The 22,855-nt window shown below is 40.8% G+C and overlaps 1 protein-coding gene across 12 annotated transcripts in view; it reads right to left on the bottom strand.

Annotated features, from left to right (window-relative positions):
* The window catches only part of PSPC1 (paraspeckle component 1), a 108,222-nt gene extending 86,550 nt beyond the window's left edge, over positions 1-21,672 (bottom strand). For 11 of the 12 annotated variants that reach the window (XR_007473177.1, XR_007473181.1, XR_007473178.1 and 8 more), the window contains exons 1-4: positions 21,152-21,672; positions 14,926-15,227; positions 8,121-8,216; positions 4,747-4,943 (exon numbers count right to left, since the gene is read on the bottom strand). Coding sequence is in view for 2 of the 12 variants with exons in the window: in XM_049701259.1 (XP_049557216.1) it covers positions 4,747-4,943; positions 8,121-8,216; positions 14,926-15,227; positions 21,152-21,511 (955 nt within the window). In the remaining 10 variants the exon portion in view is untranslated. The remainder of the gene's footprint in view (positions 1-4,746; positions 4,944-8,120; positions 8,217-14,925; positions 15,228-21,151) is intronic. The other variant, XM_004281803.3, reaches the window with a different exon arrangement.
* Between the last annotated feature and the right edge of the window lie 1,183 nt (positions 21,673-22,855).

The raw sequence follows: 22,855 nt of genomic DNA, 5'->3' as shown, positions 1-22,855 counted from the left end.
ATCCAACACATGCCCTCTGCAATGGAAGCGCAGAGTCCTAACAACTGGACCACCAGGGATTTCCCCTCTTTCAACATTTTTATGTTTAAAATTTCTCATAACAAAATGTTTGGGCGGAAAACATATCCTGGATAAGTTACTGAACCTTAAAAGAATTCACATGGAAGCCTGTTAAAAGGATCAAGTCACAAGAAGGGAAAAAAATCCAGGTTTATCTCAGACTTTCCCACAGAAACATACTATCAAGTACTTAAGAAAGGGGAGAAAGAAGCATGAATTTTACACCATTCAAGAGAGGGTTTAAAGTATAAGATCATGAGGACTTCTCTGGTGGCGCAATGGTTAAGAATCCACCTGCCAATGCAGGGGACACGAGCTTGAGCCCTGGTCCAGGAAGACCCCACATGCCACGGAGCAACTAAGCCTGTACGCCACAACTACTGAGCCTGCGCTCTAGAGCCCACAAGCCACAACTACTGAAGCCTGCATGCCTAGAGCCCATGCTCGGCAACAAGGGAAGCGACCGCAGTGAGAAGCTCGTGCACCGCAACAAAGAGTAGCCCCCGCTAGCAGCAACTAGAGAAAGCCCGCGCGCAGCAAGGAAGACCCTACGCAGCCAAAAGTAAATTAATTTTTTTATAAAGTACAAGACCATGGATGTTTTAGAAGATGCAGGAACACTGTTTCTGTGAACCTTCTGACAGAAATCACAAGGATAAACATCAGAGAATCAAGTGATGAACAGAAAAGTCATGACTCAACATATTTAAAATAGGGCTGAGAGAATTATGTGAGAAACGTGTGAGAACTACGGTTAAGGAACATTAAAAAGAAAACAGGGTCTCAAAGACACATTTGCACTTCCATTGTCCGTTGCACTATTCACAACAGCCAAGGTAATGGAAACAAACTAATGTCTATCAACAAATGAATGGATAAAGATGTGGTTGTGTACATACAGATACATAATGTACACACACAAAAAATGCGGTATACAGAAATATAGACACACACATTGGAATATTATTCAACCATCAGAAAAGGAAATCCTGGGCTTCACTGGTGGCGCAGTGGTTGAGAGTCCGCCTGCCAATGCAGGGGACACGGGTTCGTGCCCCGGTATGGGAGGATGCCACGGAGCGGCTAGGCCCGAGAGCCATGGCAGTTGAGCCTGCGTGTCCGGAGCCTGTGCTCTGCAACGGAAGAGGCCACAACAGTGAGAGGCCCGCGTACCACAAAAAAAACCAAAAAACAAAAAACAGATAGTGAAGCAAAAAAATAACCTGTATTAAGTATAATGGGATTTAGATCTAGAAAGGACTACATAAACAGCAGTAAAATAGAAATGAAGCAATTGTTAAAAGGAACTGGTGTGTCCAGTAAGAATCAACATTTACAAAAATTTGCTAAGATATATACATATTGACTGCAACACTGTTTTTACTAACAAGCTGGAAAGAGAACTAGACATCAATTAAAACAGGATAAGCAGGGCTTCCCTGGTGGCACAGTGGTTGAGTCCGCCTGCCGATGCAGGGGACATGGGCTCGTGCCCCGGTCCGGGAAGATCCCACATGCCGCGAAGCGGCTGGGCCCGTGAGCCATGGCCGCTGAGCCTGCGCGTCCAGAGCCTGTGCTCCACAATGGGAGAGGCCACAACAGTGAGAGGCCCGCGTACCGCAAAAAAAAAAGAGGATGAGCAAAACTAATTATAGCCATTTAACAGAGTATCATTAAGCCATTTAAAAAATGAAGCAGATCTATACGTACACACTTATACAGAAAGTAAAATAGCAAGGAGCAAAAAAGATCTTCTTGGTTATAAATAAATACACACACACACACACACCTACTGACATATGCATGATTTTTTTTCATTAAAGGATACAGAAGAAACTTAAAATACAGAAGAAACAGTGACTCCTATAAGAAAGCAGAAGGCGGGGCCAGGGAAAAGGACAGTTTTCTGTGCTGTCTGAGCTTTCCATTTCCAAGATAGGTGAACTAGAAAGCCCTGTGTCTCTGCAGAGCCAAAGAACTAAGATTACTTCAAGTTGCTCCCCAACCTGAATACACCCTTAGAAGCGCTCGATAAAATATAAAATTGTAGAACAAAAGAGAAGATTGTAAATTTTTTTTTTTAAACAAACTAACACTGAAACGAATTTATCACCTGCAGACTTTTGCTGAAATACAGGATGTACTTCAGGAGAAGTAAACCCAGAAGCAAGGACTAAGATACAATAAGCAATGTGCTTTTCTAATATTATAAAGCAAAAACTGTTAACATGGGTTATAAATAAGCACACAAAAAGCAATAAAATGAAAGCTCATAGGAAATAACTACAAAATTACTCTGCTTCAAAAGTCAAAACTCCCTTAGGGGTGAGGCAAAGTTTTCTAAGAGCTCACAAGAGCTCTACGAGGCCTAAAGAAATGTTGTTCTTTGTCATCACTACATCCTCAGTACCTCACATGGTGTCTTCTACAACCAAAATTCAATATGGGTTCAAGTAATGACTGTTACACTACTGCCTGTTAGTAGCAGCAACAAATATCTTTCAGCACAAATGCTTACACATCTAATCAATGTTTTTTCCTAACTATGGCATGACCATAGATAGCAGGAAAATAAAGTGGCAAAGTGCATGCCAGGCTAAGAGCTGAGAACAATTCATACTCGACAGAAGTGCTAGAGCAACCATGAGGCCTGGGAAATTAAAATTTTTTTAATTTCCCAGTAGATTCTGGTGTGTAGCCGTTTTTTTTTTTTTTTTTTGGCCATGAGGGGCAGCATGAGGGATCTTAGTTCCCCGACCAGGTATTGAACCCGGGCCCCCTGTAGTGGAAGAGCAGAGTCTTAACCACTGGACCACCAGGGAAGTCCCTGGCCAAATTTTTGAATCATAAAATCTAAGGCTGGATAAACTTGAAGCTCTCTCTTCCAGGTCTAAGCAGCCTATGATTCTAAAACTTTATCTTAGATAACAATTTTCAAATTTCTGCAAGAGACCTAGTATAAACGTAACTAGTTTAAGCATATTAGTATATGACATGAATGACTTCAATTTTATTAGAAAAAGAGTATTTTACAGTTTATAGAAACGCTAGGTTTAGGGTCCAAATGAAACCAGAAATGTCTGACTAGTTTCTAGCGTTTGCTGAGTTTGTTTTAACTTATTTAGCATCAACGCAGTTATTCAGTGACTTGACCGTAATTGCTCAATTGCTCAATAAACATTTACTGAACAGTTAAAAAAAAAAAAAAAAAAACTAACCTGGATTTTACCCAAAAGGAAATGACAATCTACCAAAAAGATTTACAGATGAATGATGATCAAATTTTCACCTTTTAAAGAAATACTGGCTCTAGTATAAAGAATACTTTAGGGACTTCCCTGGTGGCACAATGGTTAAGAATCCGCCTGCCAATGCAGCAACTACTGAGCCTGCGCTCTAGAGCCCGCAAGCCACAACTACTGAGCCCATGTGCCACAACTACCGAAGCCCGCGTGCCTAGAGCCCGTGCTCTGCAACAAGAGAAGCCACCGCAGTGAGAAGCCCACGCACCACAATGAAGAGTAGCCCCCACTCATCACAACGAGGGAAAGCCCACGTGCGGCAACGAAGACCCAACGCAGCCATAAATAAATAAATAAATAAATTTATTTTTTTAAAAAAAGAAGAAGTCTGCTGCAGAAATTGGGCAGCTGTCTGTGGCGCCATGACCTCTGGGGGCAGTCAAGAGAAGGTACACAGAACTTTACTGAAGTGCTAAGTTAAAAAAACAAGTGCAAAAAATTTAAGAGCAAAATAGAAAGCAATCAGATGCTTTATTTTAAGAAATACAAAATTTTGGGAATTCCCTGGGGATCCAGTGGTTAGGACTGCGTGCTTCCACTGCAGGGGGCACCGGCTGGATCCCTGGTCAGGGAACGAAGATCCCACAAGCTGCACAGCATGGCCAAAATAAATAAATAAATAATTTTTAAAAAAAGAAATCCAAAATTTTACAGATAATGGAAAAGATGAGTAATAGGAAGAACCAGAAAAAGTTATTTGGAGAATTAACAGGAAAGAAGAAAGGGTAGAGATAAACAATATAGACAGGGATAAAAAGAAACCAAGAAACAGGAATGGGAAGAAGTAAGCTTCTGAGATATATTTAAGCAGCTTGACATGTTAGGTATCTGACCAATGAATGCGAGTAAATGTTATGTTATGTATAACACCTGTTATGAGTGCTCTTAAAAATTCAGTTAGCTCTGCCTCAAGTGTTTAAAATGTTCTTGCCAAATACTCAGAATTTAGTATTCCTGAATTCCCATACCCAACAGCACACATGAATCTTTTTCATCTCTGCCAAGGAATATCCATCTGTAAATCTTTTGACATGTAGTAAGAATCTTAAATAGCCAGCATTTGCCATAATTCTTCTTTCCACCAAACAAAATCTTGATATGTGACTTTATGCCACAACTACATACCAAGAATCACCCCACTGGGCTTCTCTTTGCCAGCAGAAGCATGTACTCACTTCTGGCAAAAGTTAACAACCTTAATCACCTCCAACAATACTATTTATGTAGGTAACTTATTTTTAGTAAGTTTTTTTTCCTAAGGAAGTTCTCTCAGAGAAGTGAAATGTTTCTTTCTAGCATTTTCAGTTTCAACTGTCTCTAAACCCCTAACTAGCGACTTAGTAATAGGTGTCAACGGGGACACCTACACAGAAACGCGTCTTACCTTGCCGCATGAGCATCAGCTGGTGCTCGTGCCGGGCCGCTTCCATTTCCGCCTCCAGTTTCTCTTTGGCTTCTCGGATGTTTCTATCAACCTGCTCGCGCTGCTGCTTCTCCATTTCATCCAGAGCCTTCCAGCGAGATGCATACTCAAATTCAAATGTCCCAGGCTGAGCAAAACGCGGCGGCTGTTCTCTTTCCCTAAGTTTACAAGGAAAGACACACAGAAATGTTATGTTTCAAAGGTAAAATGACATGTAAGAACAACAAACACTACCATTCACTGAGCTATTACAATGTTCATGGCACTGTTGACAAGTACCCTCCGTGAAATATATCACGGCAACATTGTCAAGCAGGTTTTAACAAGCCTAAGTTTGAGAAACTGCCCAAAGATGCCCAACTAATTAGTAAGGGCACCAGGATTCAAACCTAGGCAATCTGATGCTACAATCTGCACTCCCCTAATTAACAACTCCAATAAGGCCTTCCTGGTTTTCACTCAACAATTTTATATAAGGTAGTCTGCAACATATGACTCAAGTGTCCCTTAAGTTAATTGGCTGAAGTCAGATTTTTCTCTCTAAAAGTATAACTTTTAGGGATAGTAATACAAGCAGATACAGTTAACTGTTATGTACCAGGTTCATTGGCTAGGCCAAAAACTGTAGGCCTAATTTACTACAACTGGCTTAATACTTGTTTGCCTTGCTAGACTATAAACTCAATGAGTACATGAAATTTCTATTAACCACTGTAACTGTAACTAAGTACCTAGACATACCTAGCACATTGTACACATTTAGTATTTATTTCTTTGAATGAATGAATAAATGACCGAAAAAATTTAAGACCTGTGAATGTACCTGACAGTCAAAGAAATTCTTCAGTTATTCAAAAGTACTGATAAGAACATAATTCTCACTCATCAATAAAAGTACAGATGGCATGCAATCACAAATTTTAACTTTTATTTTGGGGTGGGGAGGGGAAGATGGTGGATGGGACAAAGTTGGGAGATAAAGGGAGAGGTTGTCACAGAGGGAAAATGTAGTGACAAGAAACAGCTGTGGGACTTCCCTGGTGGCACAGTGGTGAAGAATCCTCCTGCCAATGCAGGGAACATGGGATGGAGTCCTGGTCCAGGAAGACCCCACGTGCCGTGGAACAACTAAGTCCATGCACCACAGCTACTGAGCCTGCGCTCTAGAGCCTGCAAGCCACAACTAGTGAAGCCCACACGCCTAGAGCCCGTGCTATGCAACACGAAAAGCCACTGCCATGGAAGCCTGCATACTGCAACGAAGAGCAGCCCCCGCTGGCCACAACTAGAGAAAGCCCACGTGCAACAACAAAGAACCAACGCAGCCAAAGATAAGTAACTAAATTTATTTTAAAAATAATAATAAGAGGCACCCATATTTGTCATTTAAATCAACTACAAGGAAAAACATCCATCTGCACTAAAATCAAGGAATGCTCATTAAAACATGCATAAAATGTCATCTTGAGCCTACACTATCAAATCTTAACATCATAACATCCATCTTCTGTCAGGACAAAGAAAAATACTTTTATACATACACTCATAAGTATAAATTGGTATAGTATTTGGGGAGAACCATCTGGCAGTATTAATCACAGTTAAATATGCATACCCTTTGATCTAAGCCATCATACCTCACTTTCTTGGTTTTAAATGGTATTTCTCACTACTTCATATGTTTTATAATCTTTGGTTCATTAATTATTGTATAGCCCCACCATGAGAAACGTTAAGCATTGTGAGGGCAAAAACAGTTCTAAGTTGCACTGGCAGGACCAAGAACAGTGCCTAGCACAAAGGCATTCCAATATTTGTTGAACTCATGCATGCAAATATTACAGGTTTTTTGTTTTTTTCTTTTGGGCCACTCCATGCAGCATGTGGGATCTTAGTTCCCCAACCAGAGATGATCAAACCCACACCTCCTGCTTTGCAAGCACAGAGTCTTAACCACTGGACCGCCAGGGAAGTCCATTACAGTTTTATTTACTATAATAAATGAGTGACTGGTTAAGAACAATACAACATATTCATACAGGCCACTTATGCAAAAATATCTGAATCACACTGAGTGAAAAGTAATTCAAAAAGAATAACATATAACATTTTGAAAACAGGCTATTTTTCTTTTTCATCTTTAAGAAAAATTCTTAACTCTTTGCCAAGTTATTTAACTAGAACCTTCTCCACTCCACCCCTGCCAAAATGTCTCCTAACTCATGGCACTTCCCTGGTGGTCCAGTGGTTAAGACTCCACCTTGCAGTGCAGGGGACGCCGGTTCGATCCCTGGTCGGGGAACTAGGATACCACATGCCGCGGGGCAAGAAGCCCACGTGCCACAACTAGAGAGCCTGCGTGCCACAACTACAGAGTCCACACACTCTGGAGCCCACGGGCTCTGGAGCCCATGCACCACAACTATAAAGAAGCCCGCACACCGCAACGAGACCCCATGTGCTGCTACTAAGACCCAAGCAGCCATAAATAGATAAATAAATAAATATTTCAAAAAGTCTCCTAACTCTTAATTCATAATACACCTGAAGCATACTAAATACAGAAATTTACCTATCTAAAATTCTTTGTTGGGGCTTCCCCGGTGGTGCAGTGGATAAGACTCCGTGCTCCCAATGCAGGGGGCCCAGGTTCGATCCCTGGTCAGGGAACTAGATCCCACATGCATGCCACAACTAAGAGTTCACATGCCACAACTAAGGAGCCCACATGACATAACTAAGGAGCTGCCGAGAAGCAACTAAAAGAGCCCATGAGCCGCAACTAAGGAGCCCACCTGCCACAACTAAGAGCCGGTGCAACCAAATAAATAATAAATAAGTATCAAAAAAAGAAAATTCAGGGCTTCTCTGGTGGCACAGTGGTTGAGAGTCTGCCTGCCGATGCAGGGGACGCGGGTTCGTGCCCTGGTCCGGGAAGATCCCACATGCCGCGGAGCGGCTGGGCCCATGAGCCATGGCCACTGAGCCTGTGCGTCTGGAGCCTGTGTTCCGCAACGGGAGAGGCCACAACAGTGAGAGGCCCGTGTACCACAAAAAAAAAAATCATTGTTTCTCTGGCATAAATACTACTGACAGTATCCTCTTACCTACCCCATCCATGCCCCAGTTGTAAAAGTTGAGACTTCAAAGTCAAGTTAACATTTTACCAATATACACAAGAAAACTAGCATTCCATGTAGACCAGCCCACTCTACTAACCAGATTGTATGACTAAACAGCACACCTTATAATCCAACAATACTCGATTACAAATGTGAAGTAATAAATACCCTTGAGAGCACAGATCTAAATTATCTTTGTTAGTAAAATCTTACTTATGATACTGCTGAGTTTTCTGCATTAGCTTCTCTGGCAAGCCATCTTCATCATCAAACTGCTCCATGGGCTCCACAATGACTGGACGAGGGGTCCTGGACAGGTAAAAAGCATTAATAAGAATTAATACAGTATCAAGAATTAACGTCCTCCTAGAAATCTTTTATAGTAACTCCAAGATACATACTTGGAAATTTTCTTTCCTGAGTAAAATGTCTGAAATCAGTCAAAAACACTGGCTGCACAGACACAGGTGAATGTCCAAGTCAAAAATGAGCGTTTATTTTTAGAGCATGGAGTCTATTCAAGGTGACAGAAAAATACATCAACCACGAACCTGCGTGAGCACCGCAGTTAACTTTTACAAAGCACAATGCAGAAGAGCGAGTACCTGACTCTCTTCTGTGTGTGTCGTCCTCATCCCCCCAACCCCATCACCTCAAATTCCCACCACTGCCCACCTGCCAGCCTCCCTCTGTGTCCAACCGGTCTTGTAAAGAAAAGTCTTTCTAAAACCCAAAATGAGACCTAAAAGATTATCAGCCAAGAAAAAGGGAACGAGGCGGGGCCAGAAGCAACACATGCAAGGAGGAAACGGGGTGGGGGGACAAGAAGAGTGGATGATGACAGATCTGACCTGGAAACCCTCCTTTATTGTTTTCCAAAGGAAGGGAAAGCTCACTGAGGAAAGACAAGAAAGAGAAGTAACTGCAGTAGATGATATACTGATATTAAAACTTTCCTTGCTATCAGTCTCTCACCATGCAAACAGACTAAAATCTATTTATACTGCCTTCTGAACAGAGATGCTTCAGAGAGAAAAAAGTCACGGTTAATTTTTGAGGTGTTAACAGAGGAGCTAGAGAGGTGAAAGGGCTTTCGCAGTTCAGAATGCTTCCCTTTACAAATAAATAAAGGTCCAGAGATTAAGAGACTAAATCCTCCACTGTAGGGAAAGGAAAGATATAAATCGGTTATTTATAAAGTTATTCCTGGGCTAATGAAGACATTTTAGAGAGAAAATGAATTAGAAGCAGATGTGGAATACCTTGGGGTGATGAAGACAGCGAGATTAGAAACCTCAGATAAAATGCGTGGGAACCCAAAAGAAAAGGGACTCACAGGCCTCATTTTCCAGGGTGAGATCTCGTGTCCAACATGTAAAAACAGAAACATAAGAAAGAATAAGTAAACACAGCCTCCAAGAGTACACATAACCCAGTGAGGTGTGAGAAAGCAGCCAAGAATTCCTGAACCCACCCAGCCCATAGGAAGATCTAGTATTCTAAGAGCACCCAAAGGGGCCCAGGGACAAAATGAAGAAGATGCACTATATGGACCACTTAACCACTGGAAGCCTTGGCAGGGCCACAAACATTCGAAGAGTAATAGAGCCAGGTAAGAACTACACCTGAACCGAGGCCAGCAACGACTGAAACCTGCACCCTCCACTTCAACACCACGAGGCCACCACCACCCTAGAGAAAAATCAGAAGAGACCTCAAGAGGAAAATGTACTGGGGCTTCCCCTGTAGCACAGTGGTTAAGAATCCACCTACCAATGCAGGGGACATGGGATCGAGCCCTGGTCTGGGAAGATCCCACGTGCCACGGAGCAACTAGGCCCTTGCACCCCAACTACTGAGCCTGTGAGCCACAATTACTGAGCCCGCATGCCACAACTACTGAGCCTGCACTCTAGAGCCTGCCTGCAAGCCACAACTACTGAGCCCATGCGCCACAACTACTTAAGTCCACATGCCTAGAACCTGTGCTCCACAACAAAAGAAGCCACCACAATGAGAAGCCTGCGCACCACAACGAACAGTAGCCCCTGCTCGCCGCAACTAGAGAAAGCCCACGGGCAGCAACGAAGACCCAACGCAGCCAAAAACAAATAAATAAAATTTAAAAAAATAATAATGCCAATGTCATAACACTGACATTTTTGTCATTTGGGGAGCTAAAACAGATAAAAGGAAATAACAGATGTAAATAAATTCAATGTGTGATCTTTGATTGCAAAAAATAAGTTATAAAACACATTACTAGGCAATGGGGAAACATAATATTCAATTAAAATTAAACTTTAATATTCAATATTAAATAAAAATATTGGATAAACATTGTTTCCTCAGTGTGACAATTATATTGTGGCTTTATTCATAGAAGATACATGCCAAGTACTGTAATCAGGGGTCAAGTATGTATCCACTGCTGACTCTTAAATGAATTAGCTAAGAAAAAAACAAATTTGTACACATAGTGAAAAAACTATGACAAAATGCTAACAATCAGTGAGTGTAGATAACATTTATATTAACATTAAAGGATTGTTTTAAAGGGAAAATATCTTTCTCTAAACTGAAATTAAAACATACACTTTTTCCTCCTTCTAAGGAAGCAACTCCAACATCATCTTTAGGGTATCAGTTGGAAAATAGTAAGAACAGACCACTATATCTTCATTGAAGTTAACCTGAAATGATCTTTAAGAAAACAAACCAAAGAAAAAAGGGAAAGGGAAAAAAATTTGAAAAGTGAGCACCTATCATTATGCCTCCCCAATTCCTGTGAGCTCCAGGCATGAGCACCTCTGCTGCTCTAGGTGTGATTCTAATGTTTAAAGATGTGGACATACCTTTATTATCATAGGTGAAGCTTTTTAATTTCCCCTTTTTTCTATTTTTCTGCCTCTTTTGTAATTTCAAAACAGCACAAACATATAATTTACACATAGTTTTGCATACTGTGTGGTAATCATTATATATACTGTGTACAAGGTCATTTACCTAAAGGCATGTGTAGTATACAACATTTTATGACAATTTAAAGGTATTTTCAAGAGAAATTTTGATTACACAAGATGTCTACATTTAGAAACTAAATCCCTGTGATACCACTCCTATAAATCACTTGTATTACCTCAGATATCTGAGATACAGTCAGTCCATCAGTAAGTATTTGATTACCTAACAGGTACCAAGACTGCAGTTGGGGCTAGGGATACAATGATAAACAATCCCTGAAAGTCTTCTAAGAGACCCACCCCCTCCAAAAAAATGAGTAAACAAAAGAACCATTTTAAGACCTAAGAAGAAAAAACGATGCTGTCAGAAAGAATAACAGAGGCGCCACTTTAGATAACGCAGTCCAGAAAATCCTCTCCATAAAGCGACCCTTCAGCTGAGACCAACTATTCAAACAGCAGGGAGAAGAGCATCCTGAGCTCCATGAGAATGTTTAACAACAAAGGACCTGAGTAAGGAGAGTCTACAGAAAGAAGAAACCACTCCACCTGCAGCACAGTATAAGAACCAAGGGAGGGCTTCCCTGGTGGCGCAGTGGTTGAGAGTCCGCCTGCCGATGCAGGGGACACGGGTTCGTGCCCTGGTCTGGGAGGATCCCACATGCCGCGGAACGGCTGGGCCGGTGAGCCATGGCCGCTGAGCCTGCGCGTCCGGAGCCTGTGCTCCGCAACGGGAGAGGCCACAACAGTGAGAGGCCCGCATACCGCAAAAAAAAAAAAAAAGAAGCAAGGGAGAGACTTCCCTTGTGGCACAGTGGTTACGAATCCACCTGCCGACGCAGGGAACGTGGGTTTGATCCATGGTCTGGAAGATAAGATCCCACGTGCCGCAGAGCAACTAGGCCTGTGTGCCACAACTACTGAGCCCACGCGCCTAGAGCCTCTACTCCGCAAGAAGAGAAGCCACAGCAAAGAGAAGCCCACGCACCACAATTAAGAGTAGCTCCGGCTCGCCGCAACTAAAGAAAGCCCGTGTGCCCCAACGAAGACCCAATGCAGCCATAAATAAATAAATTTACTTAAAAGAAAAAAAAAAGAAGCAAAGGATTTGGCATCAGGCTAAACTCCACCATTTATCTGCTGTGCAATCTTAAGCAAATTAGTTAACATCTCTGGGCCAATTTTCTCACCTGAAAAATGGAACAAATAATAACCAGTGTTGTTCTGGAAATCCATGAAATAAGACACATAAAATGTTCAACACCTTGCCCATTCCCTCAAAATTGTTATAAATTATTCTAAAAGCTACCCGTGAGAATTAAATATTTACCAATGCCTGGCTATGACTTTAAAAAACAGCAATTAAAGCCTGCAGTGGAAAAAACATACTAACCACACACCTTGCCTACTGCTTTAGTCCTTGCCTTCCTTCACTCTTTAAATAACTATTACAAGCTTACTATGTGGCCAAGAAATATTAGAATACAAATGTTAGGATTATAGTGTTAAGCCGGACAAAGTCCCTGCCCTAGTGGAGCTTATATTCTACCGCAGAGAAAGACATGCAACTTAACACTAAGTGCTATGAAGAAAAATAAATTGGAGAATAAAGCATCAGGCTATTTTAAGATAAAACAGTCAGCTTCCCTGAGGAGATAACATCTTAGCAAAATGTGAATAAAATGCAAGAGCAAGGCCCATGATGATCTGGAGAGAGAGCATCTCTAAGCAAAGGGAACAAGAGCCAAGTCCCTGAGAGAACAAGTTGGCAGAGCTGTAATTCATGCTACATCTGCTATAAAACAGCTTTCGCACAAATGCTTAACTGTCAAAAACAAACTGAAAAATGCTTTACAAATCACCAAACGAAGCTCCTTGGGGCCAGGAAACAATTTTTTTACACTGTCTTTGTATCCAATTCCCCAAATCCTAAAATATTTGAATGATCCCAATCAACAGCACAAGTGCCAGAGGTGGGCACAGTATCAGATAAAAGAAATCAATTCAGTAATCAACTAAGGAACTTTTACACCAAATTCAGTCTGAAGACTAAGTAAGAATGCATATCCAGAGCTTTCTTGTGGGCAAACTGAAAGGAAAGACATGTTAATATGGCAACAGGTTTAATGACCATCATAATTACTTTAAAATATTTTTAAGTAAATGGAGAGATACATCACATTTCGTGGATTGGAAAAGGTTGATAGAAGATGTTAATGTTCCCCAGAATGATCTGTAAACTCAAAGCAATTCCAATCAAAAGCCCAGCAGATTATACACAGAAACTAACACACCACTGTAAAGCAATTATACTCCAATAAAGATGTTTTAAAAAAAAAAAGGCCCAGCAGAATCCTTTTTATTGACAAGCTGATTTTAAAACCAGTAAGGATAAACAAGGAAATGATAATAACCAGAACGATTTTGCAAAAGGAATAAAGCTGGATGATGCTATCTGACTTCAAAGCTTAGGGTAAGGCAATTAAGAAAGTACAGTACTGGTGTAATAGACATACTGATCAATTAAACAGAAAAAAGAGTACAGATTTTTTTTCCAGTTTTTTGATAAAGGTAAAAGGTAACAAAGGGGAAATCATAATCTTTTCAATTAATGGTGCCAGAACACCCAGATATCTATGTTAAATAAATAAACTGTTACCTCCCAACATACTCAATACGAATCACAGGTTTAAATAAAAAGCTATAAAATTTCTCAAGAAAACAAGAGAAAGCTTTGCTACCTGAGGAAAGGCGAAGATATCATACAAGGATTCAAAAAGAACAAAGCATGAAAGAAAATAAATTGATAAACTGGACTTCACCAAATATAAAAACTTCTGCCTTTGAAAACCACTATTTAAAAAATTAGAAAGCAAACCACAGACTGGGAGAAATAGTCTTAATACAGACCTGTACCCAGATCTGTTAATAATGTAAGACAAACAAGTCAATTAAAAAACAGGCAAAAAATGTCAACAGACATTTCACAAAACACATAAAAATAGCCAAAAAGCACATGAAAAGATGCTCATCATTGGTCATTAGGAAAATAAAATTTAAACCACAATGAGACACCACTACACTCACTAGAGTATCTAAAAGGCTGAAAATACGAAGTGCTGGTAAGGACACGATCAACTAGAACTCTCTCATTCGCTGCTGGTGGGAATGTAAATAGGTACAAACATTCTGGAAAACAGGTTGGCAGTTTCCTATAAAGCTGAACATATGGTCATTTCCTCCTAAGTATTACCCAAGCCACATGAAAGCATAATGTTCACAAGAAGCTTTGTACACAAATGTTCATAACAGCTTTATTCACAATGGCCAGTAGTTGGAAGCAACTTGAACATCCACCCACAGGTCACCGGACAAAGTTGTAGCTCGGCCATAAAAAGGAACAAAATACTGATACAATGATATGGATGAAATCTCATAAACACGCTAAGCAAAAGAAATCAGACATGAAAGAACACACACTATATGATTTCATTTCTATGAAATACAAGAAAAGACAACTAATTTATAATAACAGAAAGATCAAGAGCAGTCTAGGCAGGGATAAGAGGTGGGGAGTAACTGCAAAAGGACACAAAGGAACTTTTGTTGAATGCTGGAAATGTTCTATATCTTGACTGTGGTAGTAGGTTACATGACTACATACATACATTTTTAAAAACTCATTGAGCTCTACATGCAAAATTGGGTGCATTTTAACATATGTAAATTATACTTCAAAGTTGATCAAAATATCATTCATTCATTAAATGTAACATTTTGCTTTGCACACAATAGACGTTCAGTAAATTGAACAAAAATTGTAGTACAAAACATTCCTGAGATTCATGTAGAACGGATCAGTACACTGAAGTCTGAATAAAGTATGACTCCTGACGGTACATAAATATACCCTATTTGTATTCACTGAGTATTTACTCAACACCTACTTACCACATGCCAAGACAACATACAGAATGCACTGCAAAGAAAGAAGCGAGAACAGAGAGAAGCCCATGTGTAACTGTACAGAAGAATGACAAGACATTTAAACTCACGTTGTTAGCAAGAATGCCCCATCACCACATCTCTCCAGAGCCTTTCGTGCAGGAGGTTTTGCTGCAAATTCCACAAAGCCTTTTCCTGTAGCTCTACCACGGTCATCCACGACAACCACAGCTTTCTCTACTGGACCAAACTGGGAAAATGCTTGCTCCAGAAGCTCATTGGAGACAACCGGAGAGAGGTTCTTGACAGTTAAGGCTGCTCCATGTGTAGCAAAACGAATTCGGAGAGGTCTGCTCTTCAGAATGGTGCCGTCCAGCTCTGCTTTTGCAATTTCAGCCAGTGTTCTGGACTCCTTTTTAGGAAGAAAAAAATCACCTTTTAAAAATTACAGTAACAAAAAATTTTAAATAGTGGTTTGTTTCTAGGGAGGAGAGCTGGGCAGCTTTAGAAAATGACTGATAAGGTCATTCTGTTTTTGCGTCATTCAATGATGGTATCACATGCATTTTATTAATATTTTAAAGATAATTAATTTTAAACATTTTAAGTAGAAAGTTCCAACCTCAATGTCGTGTAAAAAGTCATCACTTAAAGATGATCTACTCATAAACAAATTGCCAACTATTAAATATTCAAAGTAATATCTTTTATCAATCTCCTACATGTATTAAAAGAAACACATAATACTTTTTGAGACCAATTACCAGTTACTAGAAACTATTACTGAAAATATATTAGTTCTCTACACACTCCATGTTTCTGATATTTGTATCTTAATAAAGCATACCCCCTCTCCAATGCCAGACAAATCCCTTTCCATTTTTATTTCCATTTCTTTTATATTATCTGTAAGAAAACTACTATCAGGTGTTATTAATCACCTCTTCTGAAATACTTTCATGGGCCACACATTTCTCACCATTACAGTGAGAGAAGCAAACACACATTCATGGGCTATAAGAGTTCTCTCCCAAAAAAAGAGTTCTCTCCATTATACAGAAAAGTGCACATACACTTATTATAAACTAGAAAATATGTTCATTGCTGAAACTACAAGTTAAGAGAACATCCTTCTTGAAGAATTCAAAGTTGGTATAAAACAGGCATCTAAAACAACAAACTGGTAAACTTACTACAAGTATGTTCTTCTTGTGCTGTGAAAACTTCCCAGCAAAACTGAAAGAGGCTTTATACGCATTTGTGAGAAAAGTACAATGTACTTTCTTATGAATAAGGTCACAATAGCTTTTTATTCAATCCCTAAAATGTTCACAACAGCTTTAAATTACAGCACTTAGGCAAAAATCTACCTACAGAACCAATTTTACAAAGACAAATGAAACTAACCTTTTTATAGATACTCAAAATAGCCATTCTGTTTATTACTCTTAACTTAGTAACAGTAGTAGTAGTACCAGCAAACATTTCACGAATATCTAACAAGGGATATGTCCTTTGCAGCTAAGATGTCATGTACTCCAGCAACTCTGAGAGGCAGATTTTAGGAACAGAGTCTTGAATCAAAATGCTGTCACACATATAACTGGGAATGGGAAGAAACGTGAGGAAATTTCATGGGGTGATGATAACATCTTGATCTAAAATCATGAAACCATACACTTAAAATTTGTGCATTTCATTATATGTAGATTTCAAATACCTTAAAAAACAATATTGGACTCTAGTTAATGATAAGCATGCTGAAGTGTTTAAGAGTCATCGACTGATGGACGGATGGAGATAAGAAATACACATATGTGAAAAAAAATACAGCAAAATTTAACTGTAGAATCTAGGTGTTGAGTGTATGAATGTTCATTTCTATACTCTGAAATTATTCATAATAGTATGTTTGCAGGCAGGGGAATAGAGAGAGCCTGGAGGACTTCGTAAAACTGTCAAGTGTTGCTAGAGGGCATCTCCTGCTCAGATTCAGTCAGACATAGTGACAATGTCACGTATCTTCTTTTTTTCAGGATGAGCAAGAAATCTCCATTTTTATGTTAAATCAAGTACTTTTTTACTGTTGACAACAAATTCAATTTTTAATACTTTCTGGCCAAATAAAATGTTTATGCTGTCCAGAATTTTCAATGCCACAGTCCACCTTCAAAGTTTATACTTTTTATGGTTTTAAATGGTTCTAACATCAGGGTTCCCCCAACCTCAGCACTAGTGACATTAGGGGCAAGATACTTCTTAGCGTGGAGGGCTGTCCCGTGCATTGTAGGATGTTTATGCTAGTAGAACCACCCCCCAGTTTGACCACCAAAAATGTCTCCAGACATTGCCAAATGTCCCCTGGGAAGCAAAACCACTCCATTTGAGAACCACTGCTCTAAACGTGTATCAAAGAAACTGTGAAGTCAATTAAAATTATGTATTTGAAATGAACCAGATTTCTTTACTTCATAGCTCCCGATAATGACAATAAGATAACTTTTATTAAGTGGTTATTACATGCCAGCCATTCATTCCTCCCCCCATATATACACATATACACACACGTGTGTGTGCACTATCTTTCATTATCCTTACCAACAATCTAACGAAGTGGGTTTTGTTACTATCCTCCCTTCGCATATGGGGAAACAGGCTTATAAAGGTTCAAGTACCCTGCCCAAGATCACACACAAATGCTTATTTCTATCTATACAAAATTCACAACCTCCATCAATACACCATAAATACAGCCTTCCAGCTGGTATCTCTGCATCACTGTTGATAAAACGTAAACTACAGGTTCTTAACTGAAAGGAATACAAAAAACAAAAAGAAACTGAAGTGACTACCCCAAGACAGAGACTGCTTCAACTAGGGTCTAATGATTTCCACTGGCTCCACTTTCACTTTCCAACAGCTCTTTCCAAAGCACAAGATCTTTTCTCCCACTGTTTACTAATGGTGAAAATTCCCCACCGCAAGAGTACTAATAAGTTAATAAGTATAAGGAAATACACTGACGCAAAATGAAAAAATCCTTGTAGTCATTCAGTAAAGTTGCTTAAGTAGCCTGCAGTACATTCATACTGTGAAATACAATGTGGTCCTTAAAAAGAATCTAGTGCCATGAAAAGATGTTGAAGATGTTTACATTAAATAAAAAACTCAAAGCACAATACAATGTGTATGGTACAATTTGATTTTTATGGAAAAATTACACAATGTTTAACAGTGATCATCTTTACTAAATGTACTAAGGTAGGGAAGATCTGCTAATGTTAGAATTGTAATTAACAGAATGTCTCTGAAAAAAAAGAAAAGAGAATGTCCCTGAAATAAAAGATGACTTCAAACTATATGCTGGGCAGGCCCATTACATTCTCTGCTACGTCTCCTCTAATATTTCAACGATCTATAAGAAGCACATATCATTTCATAATTAAACATAAAAAAGCACTAGAGGAGGGGGTTTAGTCCCCAGTGACTGACTAAAAGTAAATTCAGTTGATTTTAATTCTTTAATTAGAACAATGGTTCTCAAACTTTAACAAGTATCAGAATAACACGGAAGGGTGGTTAAATCCTAAAATTGCTGGGCCCCAACCCCAAATTTTCTGATTCAGTAGATCAAGGGTGGGGCCCTAAAATTTGCTTTTCTAACAAATTCCCAGTTAACAATTTTTGAGATGGTTTAGGGTCAGCATTGCTAGCATGAATGGCAGGAAAAATCATTTAAGTGGACTTCTGCTTACACTAGGAAGAGATCTGAAGTTACTGGACGGGGACCAACCACACTTTTGTGAATCACTGCTCCAGAAATCTGGTTTACTAAAGCTAAAAGTAGGGGAAAATAAAAGCAGAAACCAAGTTCCAGTCAAACTAATGACAGTTTTAACTACAGTAAGCTTGCTTTAAAATGAACTACAACTTTTCAGTAAATTTGTCCAATCTAAATTGTCAGTAACCATCCAAAACCTAAAAAGCAGCGTCTGGGTCTAAAATTCCACAAAATGTGTCCAAAATACACACAGTGTTTCTCATCGCTCATGTACCATGGACTCAACAATATGGGTTAGAACCTCACGAGTAGCTGCCACTTATATTCTTTTCCCCACCATTACATACAAGGAATGCTGACCCTACACCATCTCAAAAATGTTGCTTCGGGCTTCCCTGGTGGCGCAGTGGTTGAGAGTCCGCCTGCCAATGCAGGGGACGCGGGTTCGTGCCCCGGTTCGGGAGGATCCCACATGCCGCGGAGCGGCTGGGCCCGTGAGCCATGGCCGCTGAGCCTGCGCGTCCGGAGCCTGTGCTCCACAACGGGAGAGGCCACAACAGTGAGAGGCCCGCGTACCGCAAAAAAAAAAAAATGTTGCCTCACCTCATCAATTAACTGGAAAACTACAATTAACTAGAAATAAATTAAATATTAACTACTTAACAAGTAAAAAGAATTCCTAAAAACACAAATCAGATCAAATTATACCACTATTTTAGAGCCACTACACCACCAGTACACACTACAGCCACCATACGATTACTTATATTCAGATCAGGTATGCACTATGATTTTTCTAAGTAGAAAAAAATACATAACTCAGAAATATTTAAAGCTCTTAAATACACCTGTTAAACACAGAGTTCAGGTTAAACAGTAAAATTATCCATGAAGTAAATCTCATAAACTAAATTCTAATTTCCAACTGACAAATTTTTAACATTCCTACACAAAAATTTAGGGTGATGGAGTCTAGGAGCATATCTCAAAGGAGCAGACAACAGCAGCCCTTCTCACCTCCCCATTTCATAATCCCACAGATAATTTTTTTAAAGAAAAGAAAAGCGAGGACCTGTATTTTCCAATACAGTAGCCACAAACCACATGTGGCTATTTAAATTAAGAATAAAAATACAGTGGGTGTGAAAAAATTAAAAATAAACATGGGGAAACTGAGAAAAAAATAAATTAATTAAGAATAAATAAAATTTAAAAGTTAACTCCTCGGCCGCAATAGGCACATTGCAAGTGCTGAACACTCACATACGACCAGTGGCTATTCTATTGGACAGTGCAGACACACTGAGGGAGGAAGAATTTTTAGTAGCTTTAAAATTAGGAAGGAAAAAGATTTTTCCACATCAAAAAAGAAATGTTTACTGGCTTAAGTATAAGGCTTCCAGAACAGGGAAATTCAGCCTTACCATTCTTCCTCCAGAATATCAACTTCAAAATAGAACAAGATGGTGCCAGAGGCCAAAGATGGTTAAAATGTTAAATAACACCCTTCTGGAAAGTTTACTAAAAGTTGCCTATAATACGTATTGTAGAAGCCTAAAAGTCTAACTTCCTTTATTTTAAGATAAGTTTTGGATTTACGTTAAAAATAATTTTAGCAAGTGAAAGGCTGTTTCTCTAATGTCCAAAGGATAATTAAACATACTTATAATTTCATGTTCAAAATGCCAATTATTAAACTTGAATTTTAAGAAAATGTCTAACCCTTCTCTTGAAGACATTTAGATCTTCAAATGTTCTCCCTAATACTAGTGTCACTGAATTATAATCAGTTTTCTCTACATATTAAAATTCTGCCTTTGTCTACTCACGGAGAGAACTCGATTTTGAAAGTTTAAGTTCCAAAAAGAAAGCTTCGGGAAACTGCAATGAACATAAAATTTGAGGATCAAACTAGAAAGACAAAAGACACAAAACCCACTTATTTATATAAAGCGGCCTCCCTCTAAGAAAGATATTCTGTTGGGGAAAACAAAATCCATCTAAACACGAATTATATTAATGCTGTATAAGTGACACTGTGAACACAAAGCACATAGAAAAACCTAATAAAGTAGCTCTTTTGTCCTGTAAGTGTAAACTCTCACCGCTCAAATTTCTTTTAAAGATAATTAGGGAGGCACAGTTTATGCATGATGTCGGAAAACCCATTAAGGTTTAGACTGAAAAGGGGTAAAATATGTGCTATTCTAGTATCACAATGTATAAGCGGGACATAAAATAGCAGTAAGTCCCCGTGGGAAGCACAAGGCACGCGCTGAGGAGAGGGGAGGAGAAGGGATACGAGGGGAGGGGAGGGGAGACGAGGGGAGGGGAAGGGAGACGAGGGGAGGGGAGGAGACGAGGGGACGGAGGGGAGGCAAAGGGAGGGGAGGGGAGAAGAGGGGAGAGGAGGGGAGGGAGAGTAGGGGAGGGAGAGGAGGGGAGGGGAGGGGAGGGAAAGAAGGGAAGGGGAGGGGAGGGAGAGGAAGGGAGGGGAGGAAGGGATGACCTCTCGGCCCTCGCGGCCCCGCGCCCCGCCCCCGTCCGCCCCTCACCAGGCGGATGAAGCCGAAGCCGCGGTCGCGGTTGATGAACACCTCGCTGGGCTCGCCGTAGCGCTCAAACAGCCGCTTGAAGTCGTCCTCGGTGATGTCCGTGGGCAGGTTCCCCACGAAGAGGCGGCAGCGCTGCGTGTATGTCTTCTCGCCCGGCTTGAGGAAGCTCTTGATGTCGATGGTGAAGCCGCCCTCCTCGGCCGGCCGGTCCTCGGCGGGCACGGCGGGCGCGGGCGGCTCGCCGGGAAGGGCGAGCGCCATGGCCGCCGGCTCGCCCTCGCCGGCCGCCGACTCTAGAGCGCGGAGGCGCGCCGGGTTCTTCTCGATGCGCACTTGCTTCAGGTTTCCTCTCAGCATCATCTCAGCGCGTGCCCCCCCGGACCCGGCCTAGAGCTCGACCTGCGTGTCGATGTCCGCGCACGGAACCGGGGTCGGGAAGGACGCGCTCGGGTACGCCGCCAGCTCGCCGCCCGCACTCACGCCCCGGCCGCTCGCCCAAGATGGCGCCGCCACAGCCGCGGTGGGAGGGAGAGACGCCGCAGAAGCCCCGCCCCTCCGCCGAAGCCGCGCCGGGGCCAACGCGCCTGCGTACTGCTGCGCCCACGGCACCATGGTGGCGCGCGCATGCGCACCGTTGTGCGCGCGTCCCTGTTCGCAGCCTTCCCAGGGCTGAGAGGAAGGCAGATCCCTAGCACCGTAGGAGACAGTGATGTTGGAAGTTGCAGCAGTGTGTGAAAACGCAGTGATTCGGGAAATGTCCACATTCTCTTAGATGCCCAGCTCAATTTTCAATGACAGCAGAAAGTGAAAACTTGCAGATTTATACATAGCGTTGAATGACGAGGTATTTCCCAGTAATTGAAACAAGTAAAAACACATTTCTGCCCTTTTCAAGAGCAAGCTTTTATTATATTTCCTAATGAAAAATCCAATTCTATAAAATAATTGTGATGTTGATTATTCACCTCAGAGAAGGACTCCGTGAACACCTATGGACCACACCCTAGGACAGGGTCATCAAACGTTTTCTGCAAAGCGCCAGATGGCAAATATTTTAAGATCTTCAAGCCATAATCTGAGTCGGCCAAACTACTCAGTTCTGTCCAGTACCGCTCCCGGCACGTGGTAGGTCTTCATTGGGTATTAAAAAGAAATGAATTCACAGTCACTTTACAAAACCGTTCAGTTTCTCGTGAACTTAAACAAATGCTTGATTTAGAACAGCAATCCCTCTCCTATTCATCCAACTGAAATGAAAACTTGTGTTCACTCAAAAACCTGTATGAAAATGTTCATACGGCTTTATCTGTAATCAACGAAAACTGGAAACAACCCAAATGTCCAACTGGTGGATAGTCTAAGAGTGGTACATTCATGTAATAGAATATATTCAGCAGTAAAAAGGACTAAACTCCTGATAGATGCAATAATGTGACTCAAAGCCTACATACCGAATATATGACATTCTGGAAAACTAGCTACAGAACACAGATCAGTGGTTGCCAGGAGCTGGGAGGTAGGGAGGGGTTGACTAAGTAGAGATACAGAGAAATTTTTGGAAAGATAAAAGTACGTCTTGGGACTTCCCTGGCAGACCAGTGCTTAGGACTCCACGCTTTCATTGCCGTGGCCCCGGGGTCAATCCCTGGTTGGGGAACTGAGATCCTCCCCACCTCACTCACAGCTGATATTGTCAAATTTATT

This window comes from Orcinus orca, chromosome 18 (genome assembly GCF_937001465.1).
Source record: "Orcinus orca chromosome 18, mOrcOrc1.1, whole genome shotgun sequence".
Taxonomy (NCBI): domain Eukaryota; kingdom Metazoa; phylum Chordata; class Mammalia; order Artiodactyla; family Delphinidae; genus Orcinus; species Orcinus orca.
This window is presented reverse-complemented; position numbering and strand designations above follow the sequence as displayed.